This window comes from Urocitellus parryii, chromosome 16 (assembly GCF_045843805.1).
Source record: "Urocitellus parryii isolate mUroPar1 chromosome 16, mUroPar1.hap1, whole genome shotgun sequence".
NCBI classification, from domain to species: domain Eukaryota; kingdom Metazoa; phylum Chordata; class Mammalia; order Rodentia; family Sciuridae; genus Urocitellus; species Urocitellus parryii.
Genome location: NC_135546.1, coordinates 20460497 through 20485246, shown reverse-complemented (window position 1 = coordinate 20485246; position 24750 = coordinate 20460497). Strand labels below are relative to the sequence as shown.

Genomic DNA, 24750 nt, shown 5'->3' with positions numbered 1-24750 from the left:
AGGGGCAGGTCCCTGGGGGTCCCCTGCCAGCTTCCTGTCACCCATGTCTCCCAGTCATGACATCGGGGACCCATGAGTGACGGCTCTAATGACAGGCTGTCTGGCCCAAGAGCCTGGGCTTCCCCCGAGGGAGGGGGCAATTCTGCAAAATGGGCCCCCGTGTACCACCAACTCCGGGGCCAGGCCTTGGGACCGACTTGTGGGCAGAGCAAAGGCCCTGGGGCCGCTGCACATCCGAGGCTGAGGCTGCAGGGTGAGCCCTTGTCCCGAGGGGCCCTGCCTGGCTGCAGGAAGGACTTTTTCAGCACTGTCGGGGTGGACAGCTCCTCCGCCATCTTCCCCCCACCCCCAGGTCCAAACCTGGGCTGGCCCTGGCTCCTCAGAAAGGACCAAGCGCTCCCACAGGGAGCTAAAGAAAACCCAAGCCACCTCCCAGTCCCCTCCCAGGAGCCCTGTGTCCCGTGGAAATGTCATTTTCTAGAAGCCACATTGTTTTGTTTTGTTTTGTTTTAATAAATAACGAAGTAGAACAGGCGAGATGAATTTCAAAACATGATTAATATGAAAATTACCCACAATGACAGGGACACTCTTTTTATGCTCTGTCCTCAAAACATGGTAAGGGTTTTCCCGTCCCCAACAGGTCATCGCCTGAGGTGGAAAGATCTTGACCGGATAATGGAATATTACTCAGCCATGAAGAAGAATGCGATGAAGGCATTTGCAGGTAAATGGGTGGAGCTGGGGACGATCGTGCTGAGTGAAATAAGCCAGTCCCCCCAAAAAAACCAAAGGCGGAGTGTCCTCTCTGATATGGGGACGCTGACTCACAATAAGGGGGGGATGGCAGTTCACGGGATGAGACGCAGGGGAGTGGAGGGAAGGGAGGGGAGGGGACTGGGAGAGACAGGGGAATGGATGGACGTCCCTTTCCCATGTTCACAGAGGAACCCACGACCAGGGACACCCCACAGCAGGTCCAGCCACAGGAGTGAGGAGTCACACCCCGTGTAGGTGGGACATGTCATAATACATGCGACTGTCACAGAGGTCAAGGTCTCCGTCAAGGTGACCCTGGGCAGCCTGGAAGGAACCGGTGGAGGTCTGCGCTGGCCACACCCTCTGTGGCTGGATCGGAAGTCCCTCTTCAATCAGGTAGGAGCTGCCTGCCGGCCACGGACCCCAGGCTGAGCCATGCCCTGGACAGGAGCAAGGTCATTTTGCAAGGGAGGATGCTGGCACAGAGACACCCAGCAACATGCACAGAGCGGCCCAGCAATGGTGCTGTGTGTCCCTTTCTGGGCAGTGCCTCAGAGAAGCCCTCCTTGGAGTTCAGGCCAAGGAGCCGCCATGGCTGGCCCTGACCCTGGGCAGCACAGGGATCCTCCTGACCCTCAGGAGAGAGTCAGTGTGTGTCTGTGTGCGCGCGCGTGCGCGTGCACGTGGGTGCACATGCGCACTTAAATACGTGGATTCCTTTGAATAGCAAATACATCTGCCACATAATAATTCAAACGACAATAGCAATTTTTATTACAGCTCAAATTCACCAAGGAGGCCGCTTAGCACTTTATAATAATAATAATAATTAATAATAATAATAATAATATCCTGGGGATTGAACCCAGGGGTGCTTTACCACTGAGCCCCATCCCCAGCCCTTTTTATTTTTTTATTTTAACACAGGGTCTGGCTTTTTATTTTTTGAAGACAGAGACCTTGTCTTAAATAAACTTCGTGAAGCTTAGGGCCTCCCTAAGTTGCTAAGGCTGGGCCTCTACCTTGCGATCCTCCGGCCTCGGCCTCCACAGCCGCTGGGATTCAAGGTGTGCTCTCCCTCGCACCGGGCATCACCCATACTATCTCGTGTGATCCTCAGGACAGTTCCAGGGGTTGCTCTTAGTCCCCATTGGACAGGTGAGGTCCCCTGAGGGAAGATGTTGTTGGCTCAGGGACTCAGGATGAGCAGAGTGCTGAGCCTGATTCACGCGGTTCCTGGGATCCTGTGTCCTTGAATGTCACAGGGCAGGAGCAAGAGGTTCCCAACCCGTCTGTCCTCTTCCTTCTGTGATCAGCCAGATGCCCAGGTTGGGTCCCTCAGGGTCCCAGCAGCTCAGAACTCAGGGCTGCAGCTCCCAGGGCCCAGAGGGACCCCATCCCCCACGGCCTCCCCCAGGCAGCTGCAGCCTCTCCCCCACGGGCTCCCTTTGAGGGCCTGAAGCGCAGAAGGATTAAAAGGAATTGTTCAGGCCGGTTAATTAGCTTGGAAGAGGCCTCCTCGGGGCCGGGGTCAGGGCCATCCGCCTCTCTTTATTAGTCGAATTGATGGAGACAGCAGGGCCCAGATGGGAATAAATTGAATCGGATGGTGAAGAGGCTCTTGTGCGAGCTATTAACAGGAGAGAGCCTCCCTAGCTCTTTAAAGCCTCTTTCCTCGGCTGCTGCCGAAGATGCTCCCAGATGCCCCCTCGCCATGCAGCAGCTGGCCTCCCCACCCAGCTCCCACCTGGGCCTGGAGCCCAGCCATGGCCCCCCAGGACCGCAGGGATTAGGCTGATCCCCAGGAACAAGAGGAGCCTCTCTCCTGGCCTCCAACTTCCAACGGAGGCAGCCAAGGCTCTGAAGTTCAAGAAAGCAGGGCCAGGCGTGGTGGATGGCTCGGGGAGGCTGAGGCAGGAGGATCGCAAGTTGGAGGCCAGCCTCAACCCCTTAGGACTTCCCTCCCTAAGAAGCCGCCTCCTGCGGTTCTTGGCTGGGCACAGTGTCTGGATTTCTGTCCCTACCCCTGTCCCCATTCATCCCTACACCCTGTTCCTCTATCAGCCCTTCTTGGGGCAGAAAAGGTCCTCAAAGATGTCCCTCTAGGTCCCCAACAATCCACCACTCCTAGAATCCCAAAGTCCCGCGAGGTTGGAGGGTGGAAGGGCTGACCCCTCCGCTCCCCCTACCCACCCACCCCCAAGCCCCTCCTGGTAAGAGAGGGGGGGCGGCTCACATCCGGGATCTTGGACTTGCTCCAGGGTGGAGGTCGGTGCCCAGGCAACCGCTAGGGGCGCAGCTGCGCTTGGGTACCAGGCCCAGGGCTCATGGCCGGGGCAGCTCCAGGGGCCTGTTCCTTACTGAAAGGGGCTTCCCGGGGAGCGCATGCAAGCCACCTGGAAAACCAGCGACAAAGAGCCCTGGTCATTTCCCAACAGACTTCCCCTGCAAGAGAGCCAAAAATGGAGGCCAGGTGGAGACCAGAGCTAACGGGGCAGGGGTGGGGAGGCTTTCTACACCCCGAAGACAGCCAGTCCCCAAGAGCACCATGATTTCTGCCACCAGGGGCTGCATTTGGAACCATGGTTGGATTGTACCAGGGCACGGTGAGACGCACGCGGCTGGGGAGGCTGAGGCCGGAGGACTGCAAATGGGAGGCCAGCCTCAGCCACCGAGCCACTCAGCGAGACCCTGGGTCTCAATAAAATCTAAAAAGGGCTGGGGACAGGGGCTCAGGGGGTTATGCGTGCCTTTGGGTTCAATCTAAGAAACCTGCGAGTGGTTATTGGAGGTTAAATAACCAACTTATTAAAAAACGATCATCACCGGGGTCTTCTGCAGCCAGGAGCCCCCCAGTCCTGCTGGGAGCCCCGATGCCATAATGAATCGGTGCCAGGGCAGTGCCTAAGTGACTTCGGGGATCCCCGTGTCTGGGCTTGGTGACAGCTTTATGCTCCATCAATACGCAGAGATTATTAAAAACATGTTTATCAAAGACCCACAGCTCTCCCGCAGATACACATCTAAGCCGATGAGGCTCCCAAGCCCACTGACGATGATCAATGAGAGGATTTAAACACAGAAGTAGCTTTGCTTAAAACTCCAGGCCCCCAGCCTCCAGGGTGGTGACACTGTGGGCCACGGTCACAAGCCACCTGGAGGCTGGGGGGACCTCGGGAGCCTCCAGCCTCGGGGAGGCTGAGGCAGGAGGATCGCAAGTTGGAGGCCAGCCTCAACCCCTTAGGACTTCCCTCCCTAAGAAGCTGCCAAATCCATCCCCGCCTCCTGCCTCTGGGAGAGACCCTTACCCACCCCCCTGGGGTATCCTCCGCCATCATCTTTGAGCAAATGTCACCTCTTCCGGGTAAAGCCTGCTTGGTCTCCTAATTTTTTCTTTTTTTCTTTGAGTCCCAGGGATGGAACCCAGGGGTGCTTCACCCACTGAGCCCCGTCCCCAGCCCTTTTTTCTGTTTGATTTAGAGACAGGGTCTCGCTGAGTGGCTCAGGGCCTCACGAAGTGGCTGAGGCTGGCCTCCACCTTGTGATCCTCCTGCCCCAGCCTCCCGGACCACTGGGATGATCGGCGTGAGCCACGGCGCCCAGCAAAACCTGCAGCTTTGATTGCAATTGCTGTGTGTGTGTGTGTGTGTGTGTGTGTGTGTGTGTGTGCGTGCACAAACACCAGTGGTCCCCAGGTGTGACCCTCATGGACTTTGGGCCGATCCCTAGGACGCCTGTCCCCCTCCATTGTCCTTGGTGACGGGTCCATTTGCAGGGGTTCCCCTCTAGGTGACCATTCAGTCTCTCGAGGAGGCCCTGGTTGTCCTAAGAGCCCCCACCAACGTGAGGCCACTCAGCCACTAGAATGAATGACCCTGGGCCTGGCTGTAAGTGCGGGGGAGGGTGGCCAGCCCCCAGCTGCAGAGGGCTCCTCCGCGGTGTCGGTCACGCCAAGGCAGTTTGTCCTCACTCCCTCCCCCTCCCCCGACATCACAGGGAGCGTGCAGGGCAGTGGGCAGGACGCTGTGGCTATGAGGGGAGCAAGGTGGACACTGGGCCTGGGAGACCAGGCAACCACCATCCACCCAGCCATCCACCCAGCCACCTACCCATCCATCTGTCCATCCACCCATCCACCCACCATCCATCATCCACCATCCATCCACCACCATCCACCATCCACCATCCACCATCCATCATCCATCCATCCACCATCCACCATCCACCATCCACCATCCACCCACCATCCACCCACCATCCACCATCCACCATCCATCCACCCACCATCCATCATCCATCCACCCACCATCCATCATCCACCATCCATCCACCCACCATCCACCATCCACCATCCACCATCCACCATCCACCCACCATCCACCCACCATCCATCCATCCACCATCCATCATCCACCATCCACCATCCACCATCCACCATCCACCATCCACCATCCACCATCCACCATCCACCCACCATCCATCCATCCACCATCCATCATCCACCATCCACCATCCACCATCCACCCACCATCCATCCACCATCCATCCACCATCCACCCACCATCCATCCACCATCCATCCATCCACCATCCACCATCCACCCACCATCCATCCATCATCCATCCATCCATCCACCCCCCCACCCCCCCACCCACCCATCCACCATCCATCCACCCACCCATCCATCTATCCACCCACCCATCCATCTATCCACCCACCCATCCATCTATCCATCCACCCATCCACCATCCGTCCACCCCACCCACATACTCACTCAGCAGGTGCTGGTTGAGCTCTTGCTGGGTGCCAGGCCCTCTATTGGAGACCCAGGGCCCGATGATGAACCAATGGGTGCACATGATCTTCCCGTGGACATGCCGTCCTGAAGGGTGCCGTCCAACCAAATCCTTGTGTTGCAGAGGAGATGGGCACTGTGGGGGAAACTGAGGCAGGGGAGGGGTTGGCGTGCTGGGGCAGGTAGCAACTGTAGGTGGCCCAGCGAGGTTTTGCGGAGAAGGAGCCCTTAGAAGAGAGATGGGGAGGAAGTGGGAAAGAGGAGGTAGTGCAGGGGTGCACGATGGGGTGAGGTGGGTAGCAAACACCGGGGAGGGAAGGGGGATGAGGCCAGAGAGGTCCGAGGTAGGCAGGGCACACGTCCTGGGGGGACAGGATGGAAGGGAGTGGGCAGGTGATTTGGGGAGCCCGGGGAAGAGGTGAGAGAGAGCAATGGCTGAGATTGGAGGTGATAAAGAGGTCCTCTCTGGATACCCCCTTGTGGAGAGTGGATGAGCCCCTGGACATCAGCTGGTCCTGCATCAGCAAAAGCCCAGCCTGGGAAATGCTTCCTGCCAAAGGAGGCATCAGCCTCGACTCTCAGCTCTGATGCTCACCGTCTTCAGACGTCCCAGGACGTCGGGTTTCCTGGGTGCAGCAGGACGTGCCCAGCCTTGCAACAGCAGGATAGCTGCAAAATCGGTTCTCGCTCTGTGACTTTGCCATGCGACGACAAGAAGCATCGGAGACTCACAGTGACCCATGTCCCTCCTGTTTAACTTCTCGATGGTGAGATCCTCTCCAATAAGCTTGAGGAGCTAGTTCTGGGTCTCTGTTCCTCCGTCAGGGCGCAGCATCCCACCTGACCCCAGCTTTACTTGATCGTGTCTCTGAGTTTTCTTTTTGTGTGTGTTTTTCTCCATGTCCAGTCACCCTCCTACTTGAGAATCCTTGGTTTATTTTGCTCCCAGACAAATGGGATATACTTATACTGGGGAGGAAAAATTACCCTCTGATCTAAAATTCAGATTTAACTCAGAGTTCTTTATTTGGAGACCTTCTCACACCCACCCAAGGGTGAGAGAGAGAGAGAGGAAAAAAGAAAAAGACCGGATAAAGTATTCATCAGCTTTCTGTGACTATCATGAAGTACGTGAGGCAGACTACCTTATAGAGCAAATAGGTTTATTTTTCTCCCATCATCTTTGGAGGCCAGAACTTCAAAGAGCAAGATGCAGGCTCTGGCAAGGGCCCCCTTGACTACGTCACACCGTGGCAGAAATGCATGTGGATCTCTGTGGTCACCCTCCTTATAAATCCACCAGGTCAGTGATAGGAGCTTCACCCTGATGATCTAATATGATCTAATTGTGGACCCCGTAGGGACACTCAGTCCTCTTCTTGGCTACCCAAGAGTCAGCAGAGACCAGAGGCAGGCACCGAGCATTGGCTTGGAGAGAACCAATCCGGATCCCAGGTCCCCAAAGTTGCCTTTGTTTCTTCCTCTTGTAGGAATACTTCCAACAAAAACCATAGTCTAAACAGAATCAGCTGCAATCCCCGTCTCCGCTCCCCGCCAACTTTCCCAATCGTGCGTGATCTGCGTGGTCGAGGCAGAAGGGACCCCAATCTCCACCCCTCTCTCCACCTACCCATGCTCTTTGCAATATGATGTTGCAGCTTCTGCCGTCCAAAAGCACCTTTAGCTCATAGAAGGTGCCAGAAGCCACGGCGTGCTGACCCGAGACCTTGAGAAGTTCAGAATATGCTTCCTGCCTCACCCTTGGAGCCCTGGAACCAGAGTGTGAGGAAGCCCGGGGTCGCCTGCTGGACGCTGAGATCCCGTAAGAAAGGATCCCACTGTCCCGGCGGAGACCCCAGATGTGTGACCCCGTCCAGACTGCCAACAACAGGAGGGTGCGCTAGATGGATGGTGGTCGTTTTAAGCCAGGAAGATTTGGGGCCGCTTGTTACACAGCCAAAGCTAGCTGATACATCCTCCAACTTCTGATTATCAGCCTCCAAACTGCGTATTCCTCTTTGATTGGCAAACCTCCTGACCCCATCCGTCTCTCTGCTACCTGCCCTGTCCTTCCCATTCCGGAATGAGGGCCTTGCTCTTCCTGGGCCAGCCGAGATCAGCCAGCTGATCTTGGGCTGGGATTCAAATACCCTCCCACAGGCAGAAATTCAAAGCAGGATTTTGGGGAGCTGCTAAGCCATTGGAAGGGACCCCCCCATCATTCAGAATCCCCTGTTTGGAGCAGGTAACTAATTCCCAGACTTTAGTTTCCTTGTCCACAAAAGGAGGAGGATCCCAGTCCCTTGGTCATCGAGTTGTGATGAGAACTAAATAGGTGACTATTTAAACCGGTAAGTGATACCAAGGCAATGCAGTAAAAATTTTTAAAAAAAGAATAAATCTCGGCATTTACGCAAATGAGAATTAAAATGGAAATGACGGTATACAGACAGCGCGTTTGGGAACTGAACTATGTCCAATCTTTACCCAAAGGTCAGCTGGAAAATGACATTATCTCTTGCATGTCCCATAAAAGGCATGATCAAATAATTGATAGGTCCAGGCTGTGACTGGGAATGAATTCTTAACATTTAATGCCCGATAAGAGGTCTCAGAATTAAAGAATCATTACAACGAATGGTAAACTGGGGGAAGATTTCAATTTTTTTTTTTTGCCTAATAGCTGTTTTTTTTAAAAAAAATGTGCATTAGTTATTCTTCACGAGAACGGTTATCAATTGCAGAGGGGCACAGGTGGAACCGATCACTAGAAAATCACGGTGACCTTTGTCCTGGCCTCTCCAATTATGCTTGACTGTTATTATCAATCACTGCTTCTGAGAAATCATAATATTAATTTTGTTAATTTTGGGGGGGGGAGGGGGAAGTACTGGGATATTGAACCCAGGGGCGCTTAACCACTGAGCCACAGCCTCAGCCCTTTTTTATATTTTATTTAGAGTCAGGGGCTCAGTGAGTTGCCTAGTGGGGCTCACTAAGTGGCTGAGGCTGGCCTCCAATGTGCAATCCTCCTACCTCAGCCTCCTGAGCCGCTGGGATTACCGCGCCCAGCTACAAAATTAATTTTCGATGACTTTCCTGTTTACGGTATATGAGAGTACTTGTCATTAAACATGCTACAGGGGTCCTTGGCTGATGACAGAAGACACATGACTTCTTTTTTGTATTCTGATTTAGCAGCCAGGCGTGCTGGGGCACACCTAAAATCCCAGCAGCTTAGGAGGCTGAGGCAGGAGGATCGCAAGTTGGAGACCAGCCAGCCCCAGCCATTTAGCAAGGCCTTAAGCAACTTGGTGAGACCCTGTCACTAAATAAAAAGGGGCTGAGGATGTGGCTCAGTGGGTAAGTGTCCCTGGGTTCCATCCTGGGTACCAAGAAAAAAAAAATGATGTCCCTTTACCTAGTGCCCTGGACCACTCTTGAGTCCCAGCTGCCCATTCTGAGGCCAGGTTTCCAGGTCACAGCCCCTCTGTCTTGGGAACTGGCCCCCAACTTCCTCTTCCTGGTTCCTGCCTGGGTCTGGTGAGGGCCCACACCCCGTATCACCGTCGTTAGCAGACCTGTCCATCATCACCTAGCCAGCTTCAGCTCCGCCCACGGTCCCTTCAGCCTCCTGCCCGCCCCAATTATCCTTCTCTTGAGGACTTCACACATGTGGTAGGGGACCCGAGCAGGCTGTCTGTCTGGGTCTCCGTTTCCCCATTAGCCCAACGATGATGTGACTGGGTTCCCTGGTTTCTCTGTCCCACCCGCATCCCCCTCTGTTGATGTCACACCCCCAAGGGACGAGAAAGCCCACACCTCATCTACATCTCATTTGCATAAAGCCACAGAATCCCTCCCACCCCTGGTCCAGCCCAAGAGCGCCCCCTAGTGGCTCAGGGAGAGGGCCGGCAGGGAAAAGGGGGGTCCCCCAAGGACTGATCTTGACGGACCCTCGATGCTAAGAAGTCTCACGGGTCAGAAAACCAGGGTCCCAGGGGGATTCCTAGGAGCCCCCCAAAGTTCTGGCTAGGACTGTACAGCGAGAGAGAGGGAGGAAGGGAGAAAGGGGTGCCAGGCTGAGGCCATTGTCCACCTTCACGACTCCTGGCACCTGGCCAGGCAGAGTGACACTCTTGTCCCAACGTCTATTTATTTTTTGGGGGGCCAGGGAGATACTGGGGATTGAACCCAGGGGTGCTTAATCACTGAGCCCCATCCCCAGCTCTTTTTTTTTTTTTTGTATTTTATTTAGAGACACTGAGTTGCTTAGAGACTCACTAAGTGGCTGAGGCTGGCCTCCACCTGGCGATCCTCCTGCCTCAGCCTCCCAGGCCGCTGGGATGACAGGCGCACTTCATTGGGGGACTCAGACAAACCCAGACCTCCATTTTTTCCAACTTTATTTCATTTGAGCCACCAGTGGTCCAGGGGCCTGGCTGGGCAGGATACCCAGGAGCAGCCCTGGGAAGGTGACCTTGCTGGGGACGCTCTGCAGAGAGGCCCAGGGGTGAGGAGAGGAGGCCCCGGGGCCGCCGTCTGCCAGCGCTGCCCTCCCTGGGCCAGGGGACTGAGGTTGGCGCTCCCTGCCTCCCTGGCAGCTGTGGGGACTTCTCCCCTGCGTCTGGCTCTGCCCTTCCCAGGGTGGAGGATCTCCATCAGCCAGGAGAGGGAGGGACGTTCAGACGGCTGGGAGGCCCTGGCCCAGGACAGGCCCAGGCGGGGCGGGTCCCAGCTCTGTCAATTCCAGGTCCCCTCCCTTCTGCGGCACTGAGACCCCCTCATGGAGTAAGAGACAGGAATGGCCATGTGGCTGCCCTCAGGACCCTCCTCCCAGGGAGCAAGAATGGCCTCTGGCTCATCCCTGAAGACTGTGGGAGCCGGGCACCGTGGGGCATGCCTGTCCTCCCAGCAGCTCTGGAGGCTGAGGCAGGAGGATTGCAGGTTGGAGGCCAGGACTCAGCAATTTAGCGAGGCCCTAAGCATCTCAGAGAGACTGTGTCTCTGTGTCTCTGTGTCTCTGTGTCTCTGTGTGTCTCCATGTCTCTCTGTGTGTCTCTGTGTCTCTGGGGGTCTCTGGATCTCTGAGTCTCTGTGTGTCTCTGTGTCTCTGAGTCTCTGTATGTCTGTGTCTCTCTGTGTCTCTGTTTCTGTGTCTCTCTGTTTCTCTGTGTATCTCTGTGTCTCTGTGTATCTCTGTGTCTCTGTGTGTCTCTGTTTGTCTCTGTGAGTCTCTGAATGTGTCTCTGTGTGTCTGTGTCTCTCTGTGTCTCTGTGTCACTGAGTCTCTGTGTCTCTGTGTGTCTCTCTGTGTTTCTGTGTCACTGAGTCTCTGTGTCTTTGTGTCTCTGTTTCTCTGTGTGCCTCTGAGTCCCTGTGTCTCTGTCTCTATGTCTCTGTGTCTCTGTGTCTCTGAGTCTCTGTGTCTCTATGTGTCTCTTTGTGTCTCTGTGTCACTGAGTCTCTGTGTCTCTGTGTCTCTCTGTGTCACTGAGTCCCTGTTTCTCTGTGTCTCTGTGTGTCTCTCTGTGTCTCTGAGTGTCTCTGTGTGTCTCTCTGTGTCTCTGTGTGTCTCTCTATGTCTCTGTGACTCTGAGTGTCTCTCTGTCTCTGTGTGTCTCTCTGTGTCTCTCTGTGTGTCCCTGTGTCCCTGTGTCCCCGGGTCTCTGTGCCTGTCCTTCCCTGCACACACACCGGCTCATTATCCTCCCACGTGATCCTGGTGGCTCTGGGTCCCAGAATAGAGCGTCCCCCCCCTCGGGTCCCCTCCGTCCCCTCCCTCCCCCTTCCCCAATTAGCCCAGGAAACAGAGGCTCTTCCAGCCTCCAATTCAGCTCCAGCCCGGGGCGCGCCTGGGGCTAAGAAGCACCTGTCACTTGGAGGATCCCTCTCAGCTGCCTGACGTCCCCCCTGCAGGGCGCGGGCCACCTGGGCTGTGCCTGTGCAGTGGGGGCGGGGGCGGCCAGCGGCTCACACTGCGGGGGGCCTCCCCTGAGCCTCCACAGCCTCCTAGGTACTGGTGCCTCCTGGGGGGGATCTGCCACTCTGGGGGTGCCATGCCAGGCCCTGGGGAAGGTGCCACCGTCATCTGATCGTGACATCTGTGGGCGCCCCGATGTCTATGTGTGAGTGCTGCACTGCACACGGGCCCAAGAGACTGTCCCCTGCCTGTTGGTGTGGAGACGCTCCCTGTGGGCAGGTGTGCCCCGTGGAGAGGGGCAGGGGCACCAGCAGGCTGGCATCCAGCACCCACGGGGACACTTCTGGTCGATCAGAGCTCTTCCCACGGGGTTCGGAGTATTTGGAAAAGCAGGAAGAAATCTGACCGAGATCCAGGTGCGGTGGCCCACGCCTGTCATCCCAGCAGCTGGGGAGGCTGAGGCAGGAGGATCGCAAGTTGGAGGCCAGACTCCGCCACAGAAGGCCTTGAGCCACTCAGCGAGACCCTGTCTCTAAATAAGATATAAAAAGGGGCTGGGGACGGGGCTCAGGGGTCGAGGGGCCCTGGGTTCCATCCCTGGGACCAAAAAAAAAAGAGAGAGAGTTTAGAGGCAGGAGGCTGGAGGAGGCTGGTTGGTGGAGACCTGCCCTCGAGGTTCATATTTTGTCCTTGGTGAGGGGAGGGTCCTCCCTCTCTCCCCCCCGCCCCCTCCCTCTCCTCCTTCCTCCCTCTCCCCAGTAGGAGAAGCCGTGTGCCTGAAGTCCCCACCGGCCACCTGACCCCACTGTCCTGCTACCACCATCCCAGCAGCTGGGGAGGCTGAGGCAGGAGGATCGCAAGTTGGAGGCCAGCCCCGTGGGCAGCTCCACCCCAGCACTTCTGTAATGCCACAAAGATCCTGGGGACCTGGGAGGCGTGTTTCACATGCCCGGCCACTGGCCACTGTCTGGCCACTGGTCACTACCTGGCCACTGGTCACCGCCTGGTCACTGGTCACTGCATGGCCATTGGTCACCGCCTGGCCACTGGTCACTACCCGGCCACTGGTCACCGCCTGGCCACTGGTCACTACCTGGCCACTGGTCACCGCCTGGTCACTGGTCACTGCATGGCCACTGGCCACCGCTTGGCCACTGGTCACTGTCTGGCCACTGGTCACTACCTGGCCACTGGTCACCGCCTGGCCACTGGTCACTACCCGGCCACTGGTCACTGCCCGGCCACTGGTCACCACCTGGCTGCTGGTCACCCAGCTGTGTGGACTCCGGGGACCTCCAGGACGCAGGACCTCTCACTGCCCTGAGAAAGCCAGTTTGGGCTGGTTACCCAAATTGGGGGCACACCCTGGTGATGGTTCTGAGCCCACAGGTGACAAAGGACTAGGATGTGACCACAGGAACTTGAACGCCAGGGAGGGACAGAGGGTCCAGTGGTCAAGGAGGAGCTGAGGAAAATGCCAGCGACGTCCCCGGAATCCTCGCCACCTGCACCTGGGAGTCGCCCAAGTTCACGGGCTGCAGGATCCGCCAAGGCCAGGTGGTCAGCAGGTGGCAGGGCAGGGCCAGGGACAGCCAGCTGGGGCGCCTTTGAGGAACACACAGCAGCCTCCGTGCCTCCAAAAGGACCAAGAATGGAAACGAGGTCAGCCTTCAGGAGGAGAGAGGGGACCGGGAGGGGACAGGGAGGGGACCGGGGACGGCCAGCGCCGCGCAGAGACAGCGCGTAATGGGAAAAGTCCCTCCAATGATGTGAAGAAGAGCGGGCGTGTGTCACCCGGGCGACCGTCCCCGCAGATAACAGGTGACGGGGAGAAGCCGGCGCTTAATGGGTTTTCTCTGCCATCCGTTAACCCCAGCAAGTGGCCCTGGTGACAGAACGTGCTCAAGGGTCGCTCGGAGCTGGCTGCTTTCCAACCCTGCACCTGATGTCACAGGATTTCGATGACAGCGAGAGGACGGAGGGGTCTTTCAGTCACCTACCCTGCCCCACCCAGCTGGGAGGTCACTGTCCCCTGCCTGGGCACACCTGGAAGGGGCCACTCCCAGACACTCAGGCGTGACTGCTCACGTGTGGCCACCAAGTCACACAGGTGCCAGCTCAGGCAGACCCCCAGACCCCCGGGGCACCCCAGGGAGACGCTATAGCTGTACATCCAGGGCCACCCTCACGGACATCCAGTCCCAAAGATGCTGGTGACAGGCTCCAAAACACCCCCCAGAGACACTCGTCCGGGTACAGATGTGCTTCTGCCCACAGAGGCGCACCCCAGGCACCTGGGTGGACGTGGACCCCCGTCTGTAGATGCTCACAAATGCACAGAGACGCCTGGCACACGCACACCTGGGATCCCAGGGCCTCCGGAGGCTGAGGCAGGAGGCTGGCGCAAGTTGGAGGTCAGCCTCAGCCACTGAAGCCTTGAGCTCATTCTTTTCGCGAGGACCGCAATATGCAAGAGTCAGCCCCTTTTGACAGCGCGTCAAATGGAATCCCGCTCACCAGAGACCCTTCCAGAGCCACGTTATCAAAGATAAAAATAAACCAGAGCCAAACATCAGGGGCGCGGGGGTCACACATCTCGGAATCAGTAGCACAGAAGACTAAAAGTCGCAGGGAGTTTGGTGGCAATACTCATTGAGGACCATGATTTATTTCTCACACCGTTGATGGCCCGAGGAGAGAAAGGGAAAAGGGTATTTCTTGCTCTTTTGCTTCTGAATATATTATTCATGACATTCGGTGTGTGTTGTTGTGCACATGTGTGTGTGTGTGTGTGTGTGTGTGTGTGTGTGTGTGTGGAGACAGATGCCTTGAAAATCACCAACCAAACACGTGCCCCGCCCCGTGCCATATCCCTGGGTGAAACCCATCTAATAATTAACCATCCAAATATCTAAATTGCCAGGGGCAATGGCTCACGCCTGTCATCCCAGAGGCTCCGGAGGCTGAGGCAGGAGGATGGCAAGGTGGAGGCCAGCCTCAGCCACTTAGCAAGGCCCTGAGCCACTCAGCGAGACCCTGACTCTAAATAAAATAGAAAAAAAGGGCTGGGGACGGGGCTCAGGGGTTAAGCACCTCTGGGTTCAATCCCTGGTACCAAAAAATTTTTTTTAAAAAAATTAAAAACTATGACATTGGAAAGAGCACTGTTGACGAAAAGCAAGGACACCCACAGAACAGAACGGGGCATGTGGAGAGAAAGCCGGGAGTGCACACGATGTGCCAGGGCAACATGACACAGTTCTGTCGGCATCTTGGAATATCAATGGAATATTACACAGCCTTAAAGAAGAATGAAATGATGGCATTTGCAGGTAAATGGATGGAGCTGGGGACGATCGTGCTGAGTGAAACAAGCCAGTCTCCCCAAAACAACCAAAGGCTGAGTGTCCTCTCTGATAGGCAGATGCTCACGCACAATAATGGGGGCAGGGGATAGAAGTGGCATTGGATGAGACGCAGGGGAATGAAGGGAAGGGAGGGGAGGGGACTGGGAGAGACAGGGGAATGGATGGACGTCCCTTTCCCATGTTCACAGAGGAACCCACGACCAGGGACACCCCACAGCAGGTCCAGCCACAGGAGAGGGACGTCACACCCCCGTGTAGGTGGGACGTGTCAGAATACATTTTCAATGCAAGAAATGCAAATATCAAAAGACATTGGGAAAAAATGTCCAGCCTCATTAATATTCAAGTCTTGCAAATTCAAGCCTCATTAATATTCAAGTACTTGCAAATTCAAGCACCAAGCGACCATTTTCAAATTCAAGGCTCATTAATATTCAAGTACTTGCAAATTCAAGCCTCATTAATATTCAAGTACTTGCAAATTCAAGCCTCATTAATATTCAAGTACTTGCAAATTCAATCCTCATTAATATTCAAGTACTTGCAAATTCAAGCCTCATTAATACTCAAGTACTTGCAAATTCAAGCCTCATTAATATTCAAGTACTTGCAAATTCAAGCCTCATTAATATTCAAGTACTTGCTAATTCAAGCCTCATTAATATTCAAGTACTTGCAAATTCAAGCCTCATTAATATTCAAGTACTTGCTAATTCAAGCGCCAAGTGACCATTTGCACCCTGAAGACGGGGTCGATATTTTTACCATTATTGTATCCGATGTGAGCAAGAGGGTGGACTAGGGGGCGTTTCTGCTTTCTTGCTGGATGGTGTTTTTAGAGGGCAATTTCATTTTCCGATTTGACTCTCTTCTTCTTCTTATAGACATTTGTCCTGAAAAGAAGGAAAAAAAATAATAACAACCCAAATGTCAACTAATAGGTGGTCCCTGGTGATAGAAATCCTGGATTTTTGTCCCTAGAATTCTATGCCGCCACCCATAGCGGCATTCTTCGGAGATGCAGGTGGCATTCTTAAGGGAAGAGGACAAGTGATGAAATAATACGCACTCCCAAAAAAGCAATTTCTGTGGGAAAAAAAAAACAAGAAAGGATTCCAGGGGACACACACACACCGGCCACCCCTGGGGGGTGGTTCTTCCTGGATTGGGCTTATCTCCACTTTTAAATTTCTCTACGATAAACATGCACCAGTTGCACAAAGAGAAAAAATAAATGTCCCCAGAAGGACACAGGGTGGTCAGATCACGGTCCTGCCGTCCCGGTGGACAGCCAGGGAGATGGGTGCTGGAGAGCCACCCTCATGGGATTAGATGGTCACTGTCCCTCCCTAAATGAAATGAAGGTGGCAGGATTTTCTCCCTTTTTGATTTTCTCCTTTTTAATTTTTTTAAAGTCTCTTTTTATCTTCATTTTGTGGATTTATGTTTCCGTGGCGATGAGGACGGAGTCCAGGGTCTCACACCTGAGAGGCAAGTCTCTACCCCTGAGCCCGAACCTCAGTCCAAAAACGTGTTTTTAAAACATAGAAAATGATCTGCTTCTGTGCCAAGAAAATGACAGAAAGACATAAAACGTGATATTAGGAATGGCTGACTCTCCGGTATGATGGGGTGTGTGTGAGTGTGTGAGTGTGTGAGTGTGAGAGTGAGGCTGTGTGTGGGTGGGTGAGTGTGAGTGTCAATGTGTGTGTGAGTGCATGTGTGTGAGAGTGGGTGTGTGTATGAGTGTGAGTGTGTGTGTGTGAGTGTGGGTGTGAGTCTGTGTAAGTGTGTGTGTCTGTGAGAGTGTATGTGTGAGTGCAAATGCATGTGGGTGTGAGTGTGAATATGCGTATGTGAGTGTGGGTGTAGGTGTGTGAATGTGAGTGTGTGCTTGTAAGGCGGGTGTGAGTGTGTGTGTGTGAATATTGTGTGTGAGTATTGTAAGTGTGTGGGTGTGGGTGTGGCTGTGAGTGTGGGTGTGTGTATGAGTGTGTGAGTATTGTGTGTGTGCGTGTGTGTGTGAGTATGAGCGAGTGTGAGCGTGTGTGTGTGAGTGTGAGCGTGATAGTGTGTATGAGTGTGAGTGGATGGACAGACGGATGAGTGGATGGATGGAGGGATGGATGGACAGATGGATATGTGGGTGGATGGGTGGATGATGATGGATGATGTGGATGGACTGACAGATGGACAGATGGATGAATGGATATGTGGGTGGATGGGTGGATGGATGGGTGGATGGATGGATGGATGATGCATGGGTGGATGGATAGGTGGAGAAGTGGATGGATGGATGGATGGATGGATGGATGGATGGATGGATGCACGATGGATGGATGGACAGATGGACCAATGGATGGATGGATGGATAGATGGATGGATGGATGGATGGACATGTGGGTGGGTGGATGGATGGACAGATGGAGGTTAGATGGATGGATGCACAATGGGTGGATGGACAGATGGATCATGGGTGGATGGACAGATGGATCAATGGCTGGCTGGCTGGCTGGATGGGTAGAGGAGTGGATGGATGGAGGGTGGATGGGTGGGTGGGTGGACGGAGGGAGGGAGGGAGGGAGGACGGTGGTGAGCAGGCCCTTGAGTGGTGGGTGAGCCCCCAGGTGGACGACAGAACGCAGGGAGCAGCTCCTCTTCTGGTTTCTGAGTTGAGACCGACGTCCAGTGAGCCCCAGGGTCCAGACCCTCGGCACCATCTCCAAGGTGACCCTCTGCGCTCCTCCCTGTCCGTCCCCACCCTCCCGCCAAAGGTGGGCACCGGGGACTCCTTCCAGTTCCCTCCTGAGCTGACCCGGGGTATTCTTGGACGTGGGGCTGAATTTTAAAGTCAAGCACCATGACGTCTCCGTGGATGGATGAGCCAGGGACAAAGAAGTCATTTGTACCTAGATGGGACAAAGGCACAATGCCTCAGCTTCCTGGATTTGGATCTGGGGTGTCCCCCAAAAAGCTCAGGGGCTGGAAACAGTGTTCTCAATGCAGCGAGGGTCAGAGGTGACGTTTGTCCATGAGTGGGGTCACGGGGGCTCTGTGACAGATGACACAGGAACGTTCAGAGGTGAGATGATTAGATTCCGAGGACAGCGTCACCTCATCAATACACAGATCCATTTGGTGGGTTAATATGATGTTTGAAGGCATTACTGAGTGGCATGTGGCTGGAGGAAGTAGGTGACCCCAGGCATACCCTTGGGGGCTTGTCCCTGGCTCCTCCCCTCTGTCCCCCCCTCTCTGGTCCTGGGGATGGAACCCAGGGGCACTCAACCCCTGAGCCCCGTCCCCAGCCCCCTTTTGAATATTTTATTTAGAGACAGGGTCTCGCTGAGCTGCTTAGGGCCTCACTCAGTGGCTGAGGCTGGCCTCCACCTTGCGATCCTCCTGCCTCAGCCTCCCGAGTCACTGGGATGACAGGTGTGTGCCATTGCAGAAATGCCCTGTCCACCCTTGAGCTGGACAAGACCTCAGAACACTGGTCACCCATCTAGCCCTTGTCCTTGTCTGGGTCTCCTCTGAGCCCCCATCTCATCCTGACCCTCTTTGTCATTAGATGAGGGAAAACCGGACCCCAAGATGAGGTGAGGCAAGACTTCCCTTCACACAGCAAAGGAGCATCAGACCTGGATCAAGCATCTGGATCAAGAACCAGGCGGGGTGGCGCACGCCTGTCATCCCAGCGGCTTGGGAGGCTGAGGCAGGAGGATCGCAAGTTGGAGGCCAGCCTCAGCAACTTCTGAAATCAGGGGTGGGGGTGGGGGAGACCTGGATCGTGCATTTCATGGGAGACTTGGCTTCACAAGAAACTGGAGAGGGGACAACTGGGGCTGTTTTTGCAAGCAATCGACCCCAAATGTTGACTCTCTGGAGAACGCAGAGGATTCTCTAGGTAAAGCATTTCATATTGGAATTTTAACAAACCGTTTGCAGCTTCCTTTTGAACAACAACAACAAAAAAGTGATCGAGGGCCAGAACCCGCACAGAGCTGCCAGCCAGGACCCTCTGCGAGACACAGTTAATGAATTTTTTTTTTTTTTTCAGGGAAAAATGAATTAAAAAAAAAAAAAAAACTACTTCCCGTTTTAAAAGATGCTGGGAGACTTTTGGAACCGGCAACTTGGCAGAGTAGATAAACCTGGGGAAAAAAAATTTAGTTGATAAAATATAACAAATATCCCTTCAAAGGCAGAGGACTGGTTTAAAAAAAAAAAAGAGTAAAGAGAATTATAAGATCCAGAAAGCAAAAGAAAACTGAAAACCAGCCCAAACCTGAAGGAGCAGACCCTGTGACATCTGGGAGACTCAGATTTTGCACAAGCAAGAGGCTTGACCTTGGACAACCTGTGTTGAACCTGGGAACCTCCTCCCAGGTGAGAGATTGAATAAGCAAAGAGACAATACCCGGGTCATGATCAAAAATAGGGCTCTGCCTGTCATCCCAGCCACTCGGGAGGCTGAGGCAGGAGGATCGCAAGTTGGAGGCCAGCCTCAGCCACTTAGCGAGGCCCTCAGCGACTCAGCGAGACCCTGTCTCTAAATAAAATATAAAAAGGGGCTGGAGACGGGGGCTCAGTGCTTCAGCACCCCTGGTTTCAGTCCCCAGTTTAAACAAAAAATAGAATTTTGACCACAATCTGCCACCAACCATCCCACAAAAGCCATCCCAGCATGCCAGCCTGCCCTCTGTCAATCACTTACAGGAAGTCAGACCCCTTTCTCTAGCAACCAGTCTAGGAAGCCAAACAATAACCCCCGCGACATCAGCCTCCCAACGGACTGAACTTGATTAATAACTGAGAACTTCCCTGATTTTTGTCCCAATTTCCCATGTAGGACTAACCAGAGCAAGCCAGACGCGTGTCCTACAATTCTACAGGATGCTCCGCTGCAAATTCTCAAGCAGCTCCTGATCTTTCTTCCACAATGAGGTCCTCCCCCTCCTCTATCACAGGGCAAGTGACAATGATGGACTCCCACTCTCACCACATCTACTCGGTGCTGTGCTAAAAGTCTTAGCCTGTGCAATAAGACAAGAAAAATAAATAAATAAATGCAAGCTCCGAATAGAGAGCCTTGGCTTCTTCTCATTTAGGTGGTTTTCATTTATTTCTAAGAAGGAAAAAAAATATCTCCACAAAGGGCAGACTCATCCCAGATACTCATCTCCATATATATGACCCAAAATCACCACCAACAATAGATTTACACACCCACTATCACCACACCTACTCGGTGCTGTGCTAAAAGTCTCAGCTTGTGCAATAAGACAAGAAAAAAAATGAACGCATCTAGGTTGGGAATGAAGAAATGAAAACATTCTCTATTCACAAGTTATAAGATTTTTTTTTCACTCAAATTCCTAAAGAATCGATAAACAACCTAATGCAATTAATTAAGACTTTTCGTTTCTGGTCGCAAGATCAAAATTTTTTTTTTTTAAAAAAAGTGTATTCCTATGCTAAGCAACAAGCAAGATGTTTCATTTTCAAAAGATCCCAGGAATAATAACAATATGTCCGTAGGGGAGAAATCTAACAAAAGAGGTAAATAATCATTGCCCAGAAAATGATCAGGCTTTATTGGAAAACATAAAAAGAAGACTAAGTGTAAATTATCCAGATAAGCCATGTTCTTGGGTGGGGAGAAGATTTGCTGTCATAAAAATGACAATTGTCTCAAATTGAGCTGCCCATTGAATTTAATCTCAACCAAATCCCAAAATTGAATTTTATTAGAACATGACAAACTAATCCTAAAATGTATGTGGATGAATACGGTGTGTGTGTATGGGGAGGGGGGAAGCTATAGAATAGACTCGTCCAAATAGCTATTAAGATTGGCTACAAAGTCCAGTGACTAAAATAGTGAAAGTCTTGTCGCAGCAAGAAAAATAAACCAAAGAGCCAGAACATCAAAAGCCCCAAATACGGACTGAAATACAGAGAGAAGAAAAAAAAAATCACTTTAAATCCTTAGGGAAATGTGATTAGGAAACTGAGCTGTTTATCCGAGTGGGGAAAAAAAAAAATAAAACCCATAATTCAAATTATACAATATCAGAAAAGAAAAAAAAAACTGGTGCGATTCAGATTTAAATGGTAAAGAAAAGTCCTAAGGCTTATAGAAAAACAAAATAGGAAAATATCTTGATGAGTTCACACGGGAAACATGCATCGCATAAGACAGAAAAATCACAAAATAGAAAAAGGAAAGATTGAGAACATTGAATACCTCCCAATGTAAGGTGTCTCTAGGACAAAAAGCCACATCATTCACCATGCAAAACCGAGCTGCAAAGAGGGAAGGATATTTGTTCCGCACATAACTGACAAAAGATGATTGTTCGGAATATGTAAAGAAATGCCATAAATCAGGAAGAAAATGTCAGTGCCACCCCCATGGGTGATACCCAGGGAGAGTCACTGATACCTTCATTCCACAACCCAGCAGGATTTTCCGTAGGGCAACATCGTCATCCTTTGTGAAATCTTAAGCCATGCAAGACGATACTCTATGTTTAATTTTGAGATACGAAAATTCCTGTATTCAAATAAGAAAGATGGGCGGGGAAATGAGAAATGCCAAGTTCAGGATGGTGATTCCTGCCAAGAAGGATGGAGACCGAACGAGATGCTTGGAGAACCTCACCGGGGACATTTCCCTTGGGACGATGACATGCACACACGCGAAAATAACTAGACAGGGAGACGAGCATCCTGACAAAGGCGTGTGTGTGGTCGACGTCCTGGTCATTTTTTATTCTCCGAGCTTTTTCTGGGTGGGGGCTTGCAGTATTTGGGGATTTCAAACATAATATAATTTGGCCAATACCACCTTTGATTTTCATGAGATCCACTCCCACCTTCCACACATGGGAGGAAAACACAGGACCTTCCGAGCTTGGCTTATTTCGCTTAACATAGTAGTCTCAAGTTCCATCCACGCACGCTCCTCCCCGGAGCCCCCTAGGATTTGGAAATGCATGAATGCTCACATCTCTTATATACAATGGTGTCATCTTGGCCTATTACCCACACGCATTATCCCCCCCATTTTTTTTTTTTTTGGTACTAGGGATTGAACCCAGGGTGCTCCACCCTCACCCACATCCCCCACCATTCTTAGTCTCTTATTTTGACACGTTGCTTAGGGCTTTGCAACATTGCAGAGGCTGGCCTCCAACTTCAGATCCTCCTGCCTCAGCCTTCCCGAGCCACTGAGATGACAGGCTGTGCCCAGCTAGTCCAATGATTTTGGAGTGAATTCATTCGTTTACTCGAAGGGCCCGGCTGGCGTCTAGATGGGACGGTGTTGAAGATGGAGTCCGGGCATTTTGGGGACCTACAGTGTCCTGGAGAATAGTGGGTCATGGCAGAATAAGGTCTTGCTGGACAAGGATAGGCACAGTGGCACACGACGGCCCTCCCAGCAGCTCCGGAGGCTGAGGCAGGAGGATCGCCAATGGGAGGCCAGCCTCAGCCAAAGCGAGGCCCTGAGCCACTCAGGGAGACCCTGTCTCTCAATAAAATACAAAATAGGGCTGGGGACAGGGCTCAGGGGTCCAGAGGCCCCCGAGTTCAATCCCCAGGACTCCCTAAAAAAAACCCCATAGACAGGCAATAGCATGACATGAAGTTTGTGGGTGTCTGAGCCCTTTTCCTGCAATTCCGCACCCAAATCCCTCCCTCCTTGGCTCTGGACTGTCCCTTGGTGCTTCGTGACAGCGCTTGGGCTGTGCTGGGACCTCCTGCAGCCCCTGGTGGCCGCTCTGGGGACCCTAGACCCTTCCCCAGGGGGAGACCCTGAGTCCCTGACAAGTGTCACCTACCCCCACGGGCAGGTAGCCCTGGTCCCTGCAGGCAGAGCCCACAGGCCTCCATCACTGTTGCACGGAGGACCCCGGGCCATCCTCCAAGGTCAGCCCAAGGTCATCGAGTCGGGTGGGGTCTAACCGGGGGCGGCCAGCGTGAGGACCCGCCACAGGGTGGCTGGTGGCCGATTTCCCTCTGTCCTGATGGATGGGACGTCCTGGGGGTGGGGGTGGGAGAAGAAGCAGGATGCGCTTAATAAACTCATTATTCTGCCACCCAGCTGTGCGGGACAACGGGAGGGTGACAGGGACGCTGCAGAGCGGGGACAGAAAACGGAGCCAGTTAATTGGCCAAAGCCACAGGACACCCCCCTGCCACCCCTCCCCAGGCTCCAGATGGGAACAGGCTCTGCAGAAGTGGGGGGTCTTCCCAGGGCACCCCTCATTATGGGGAATGGGGAAATGAGGAGCGGGGTTTCCCTGGCTGTGGGTCCCCCCCCAGGGAGCTCTCTGGGGCCTGGAAAGGACAATGAGGGGGACAAATAAGATAGGTCCCTCTCACCCCACCCCCACCCCCTCTGGCTGACCCACGGCCCCTGGGAATGGGGACCCCCCTCCATCCTATGTGGAAGAGCCAAGTGGCTCAGAGAGGTGGCCTCAGGTGACACGCCTGAGCCAGGATGGCCAATAATCATCTCCTCCACAGAAGCATCCAGAAAACCATCAAAAAAAAAGGAAAAAAAAAAACCACTAAAAACTGTCAGAATCAACATTTCAGAACTCTGGAAATTAACCAAAAAGCTCGCAGCCATCTGAAGAGGGTTTAATCAAGGGAAAAAAAAATAAAAAAAAAAAGGCTGAGTCTCAGGAAGAGCCGCCAACTTGGTGGCATTTTAACGGGGGCCTGTTCCCTCTTTCCCTCCCTCCCCCACCCTCCCCCCAGCCCCCCAAGAGATTGCAAGATTCAGCAGGTCACAATGACAGTGACATCGTCCAGAGGGGGCTGGGAGGTGGGGCGGGGTGGGGGGAGTGGAAGGACCTTCAAAACCCCCACTCCAGAGAATTGTCACTCTGTGACTCGCCTTGCGACTCCCCAACAGACCCCCCCCCACTTGCAAAATCTGCCTTTGTTTGAACGGATGCAGAGATGGCCCCGTGCAGACAGCCTGACTCTTAGAATTCTAGGTGTCAAAGATCATCCGAGGTGACTGTGGCACGTGGGTGATGCCTGAGACAGGAAATGACAGTTGGGACCAAACAACAGGTTAACCAAAAAAAAGCAAGGAAAGTCAGGCATGGGGTGGCCCGCCTGGCATCCCAGGGGCTCTGGAGGCTGAGGCAGGAGGATCGCAAGTTGGAGGCCAGCCTCAGCCACTTTAGCGAGGCCCTAAGCAACTCAGTGAGACCCTGTCTCTCAATAAAATAGAAAATAGGGCTGGGGACAGGCTCAGCGGTGGAGGGCCCCTGAGTTCAATCCCCAGTAAGACCCCTCCACCAAAAACGAGGAATAATTGAAAAATGGGGCCCAGGATGCTGACCCCCCACATACATTTTTTTTAAGCAATTTACCTGCAGCCCTGCCTGGACGTGCCGCATTCCTCAGCAAACAACCTGTTATCTGCAAGAGAAATGCGGGCCTGGGATGCCCATAAGAAGAACACATGTGACCCAAGTTGGGGGGGGGGGCTTTTGTGACCTTGACACAGACCAGATTCCAGAATTCAGGGAAATAAGGAAAATTCCTCAAAAGCATAAAATCGAAGAACAGGTTCCAGTTAGAAGCCTGGACAAAAGTGACCTAGATGGGTGTTGAGCAATGGAATCTGGAAAGTCTTCTCCGTCAAAAGTCAAGAAGTGGACTTGGCAGGGCTCTCTAGAAACTTCCATGGGACCCACAATAAAGCTGGGGAGCAGAGCCAGGTCTGGTGGTGCATGCTTGAAATCCAGCAGGCTCGGGAGGCTGAGGCAGGAGGATCGCAAGGTGGAGGCCAGCCTCAGCAACTGAGCGAGGTCCTGAGCAACTTAGTGAGCCCCTGTCTCTAAATAAAACACAAAACAGGCTAAGGATGGGGCTCA

The 24750-nt window shown here is 53.3% G+C and overlaps 1 protein-coding gene across 1 annotated transcript in view; it reads right to left on the bottom strand.

The window, feature by feature from the left end:
• Plxna1 (plexin A1) overlaps positions 1-24750 on the bottom strand; it is a 76840-nt gene that overhangs the window by 13568 nt on the left and 38522 nt on the right. Inside the window, exon 30 of the mRNA XM_077793515.1 lies at positions 12463-12751. Within this exon, the coding sequence (XP_077649641.1) occupies positions 12463-12751 (289 nt within the window). The remainder of the gene's footprint in view (positions 1-12462; positions 12752-24750) is intronic.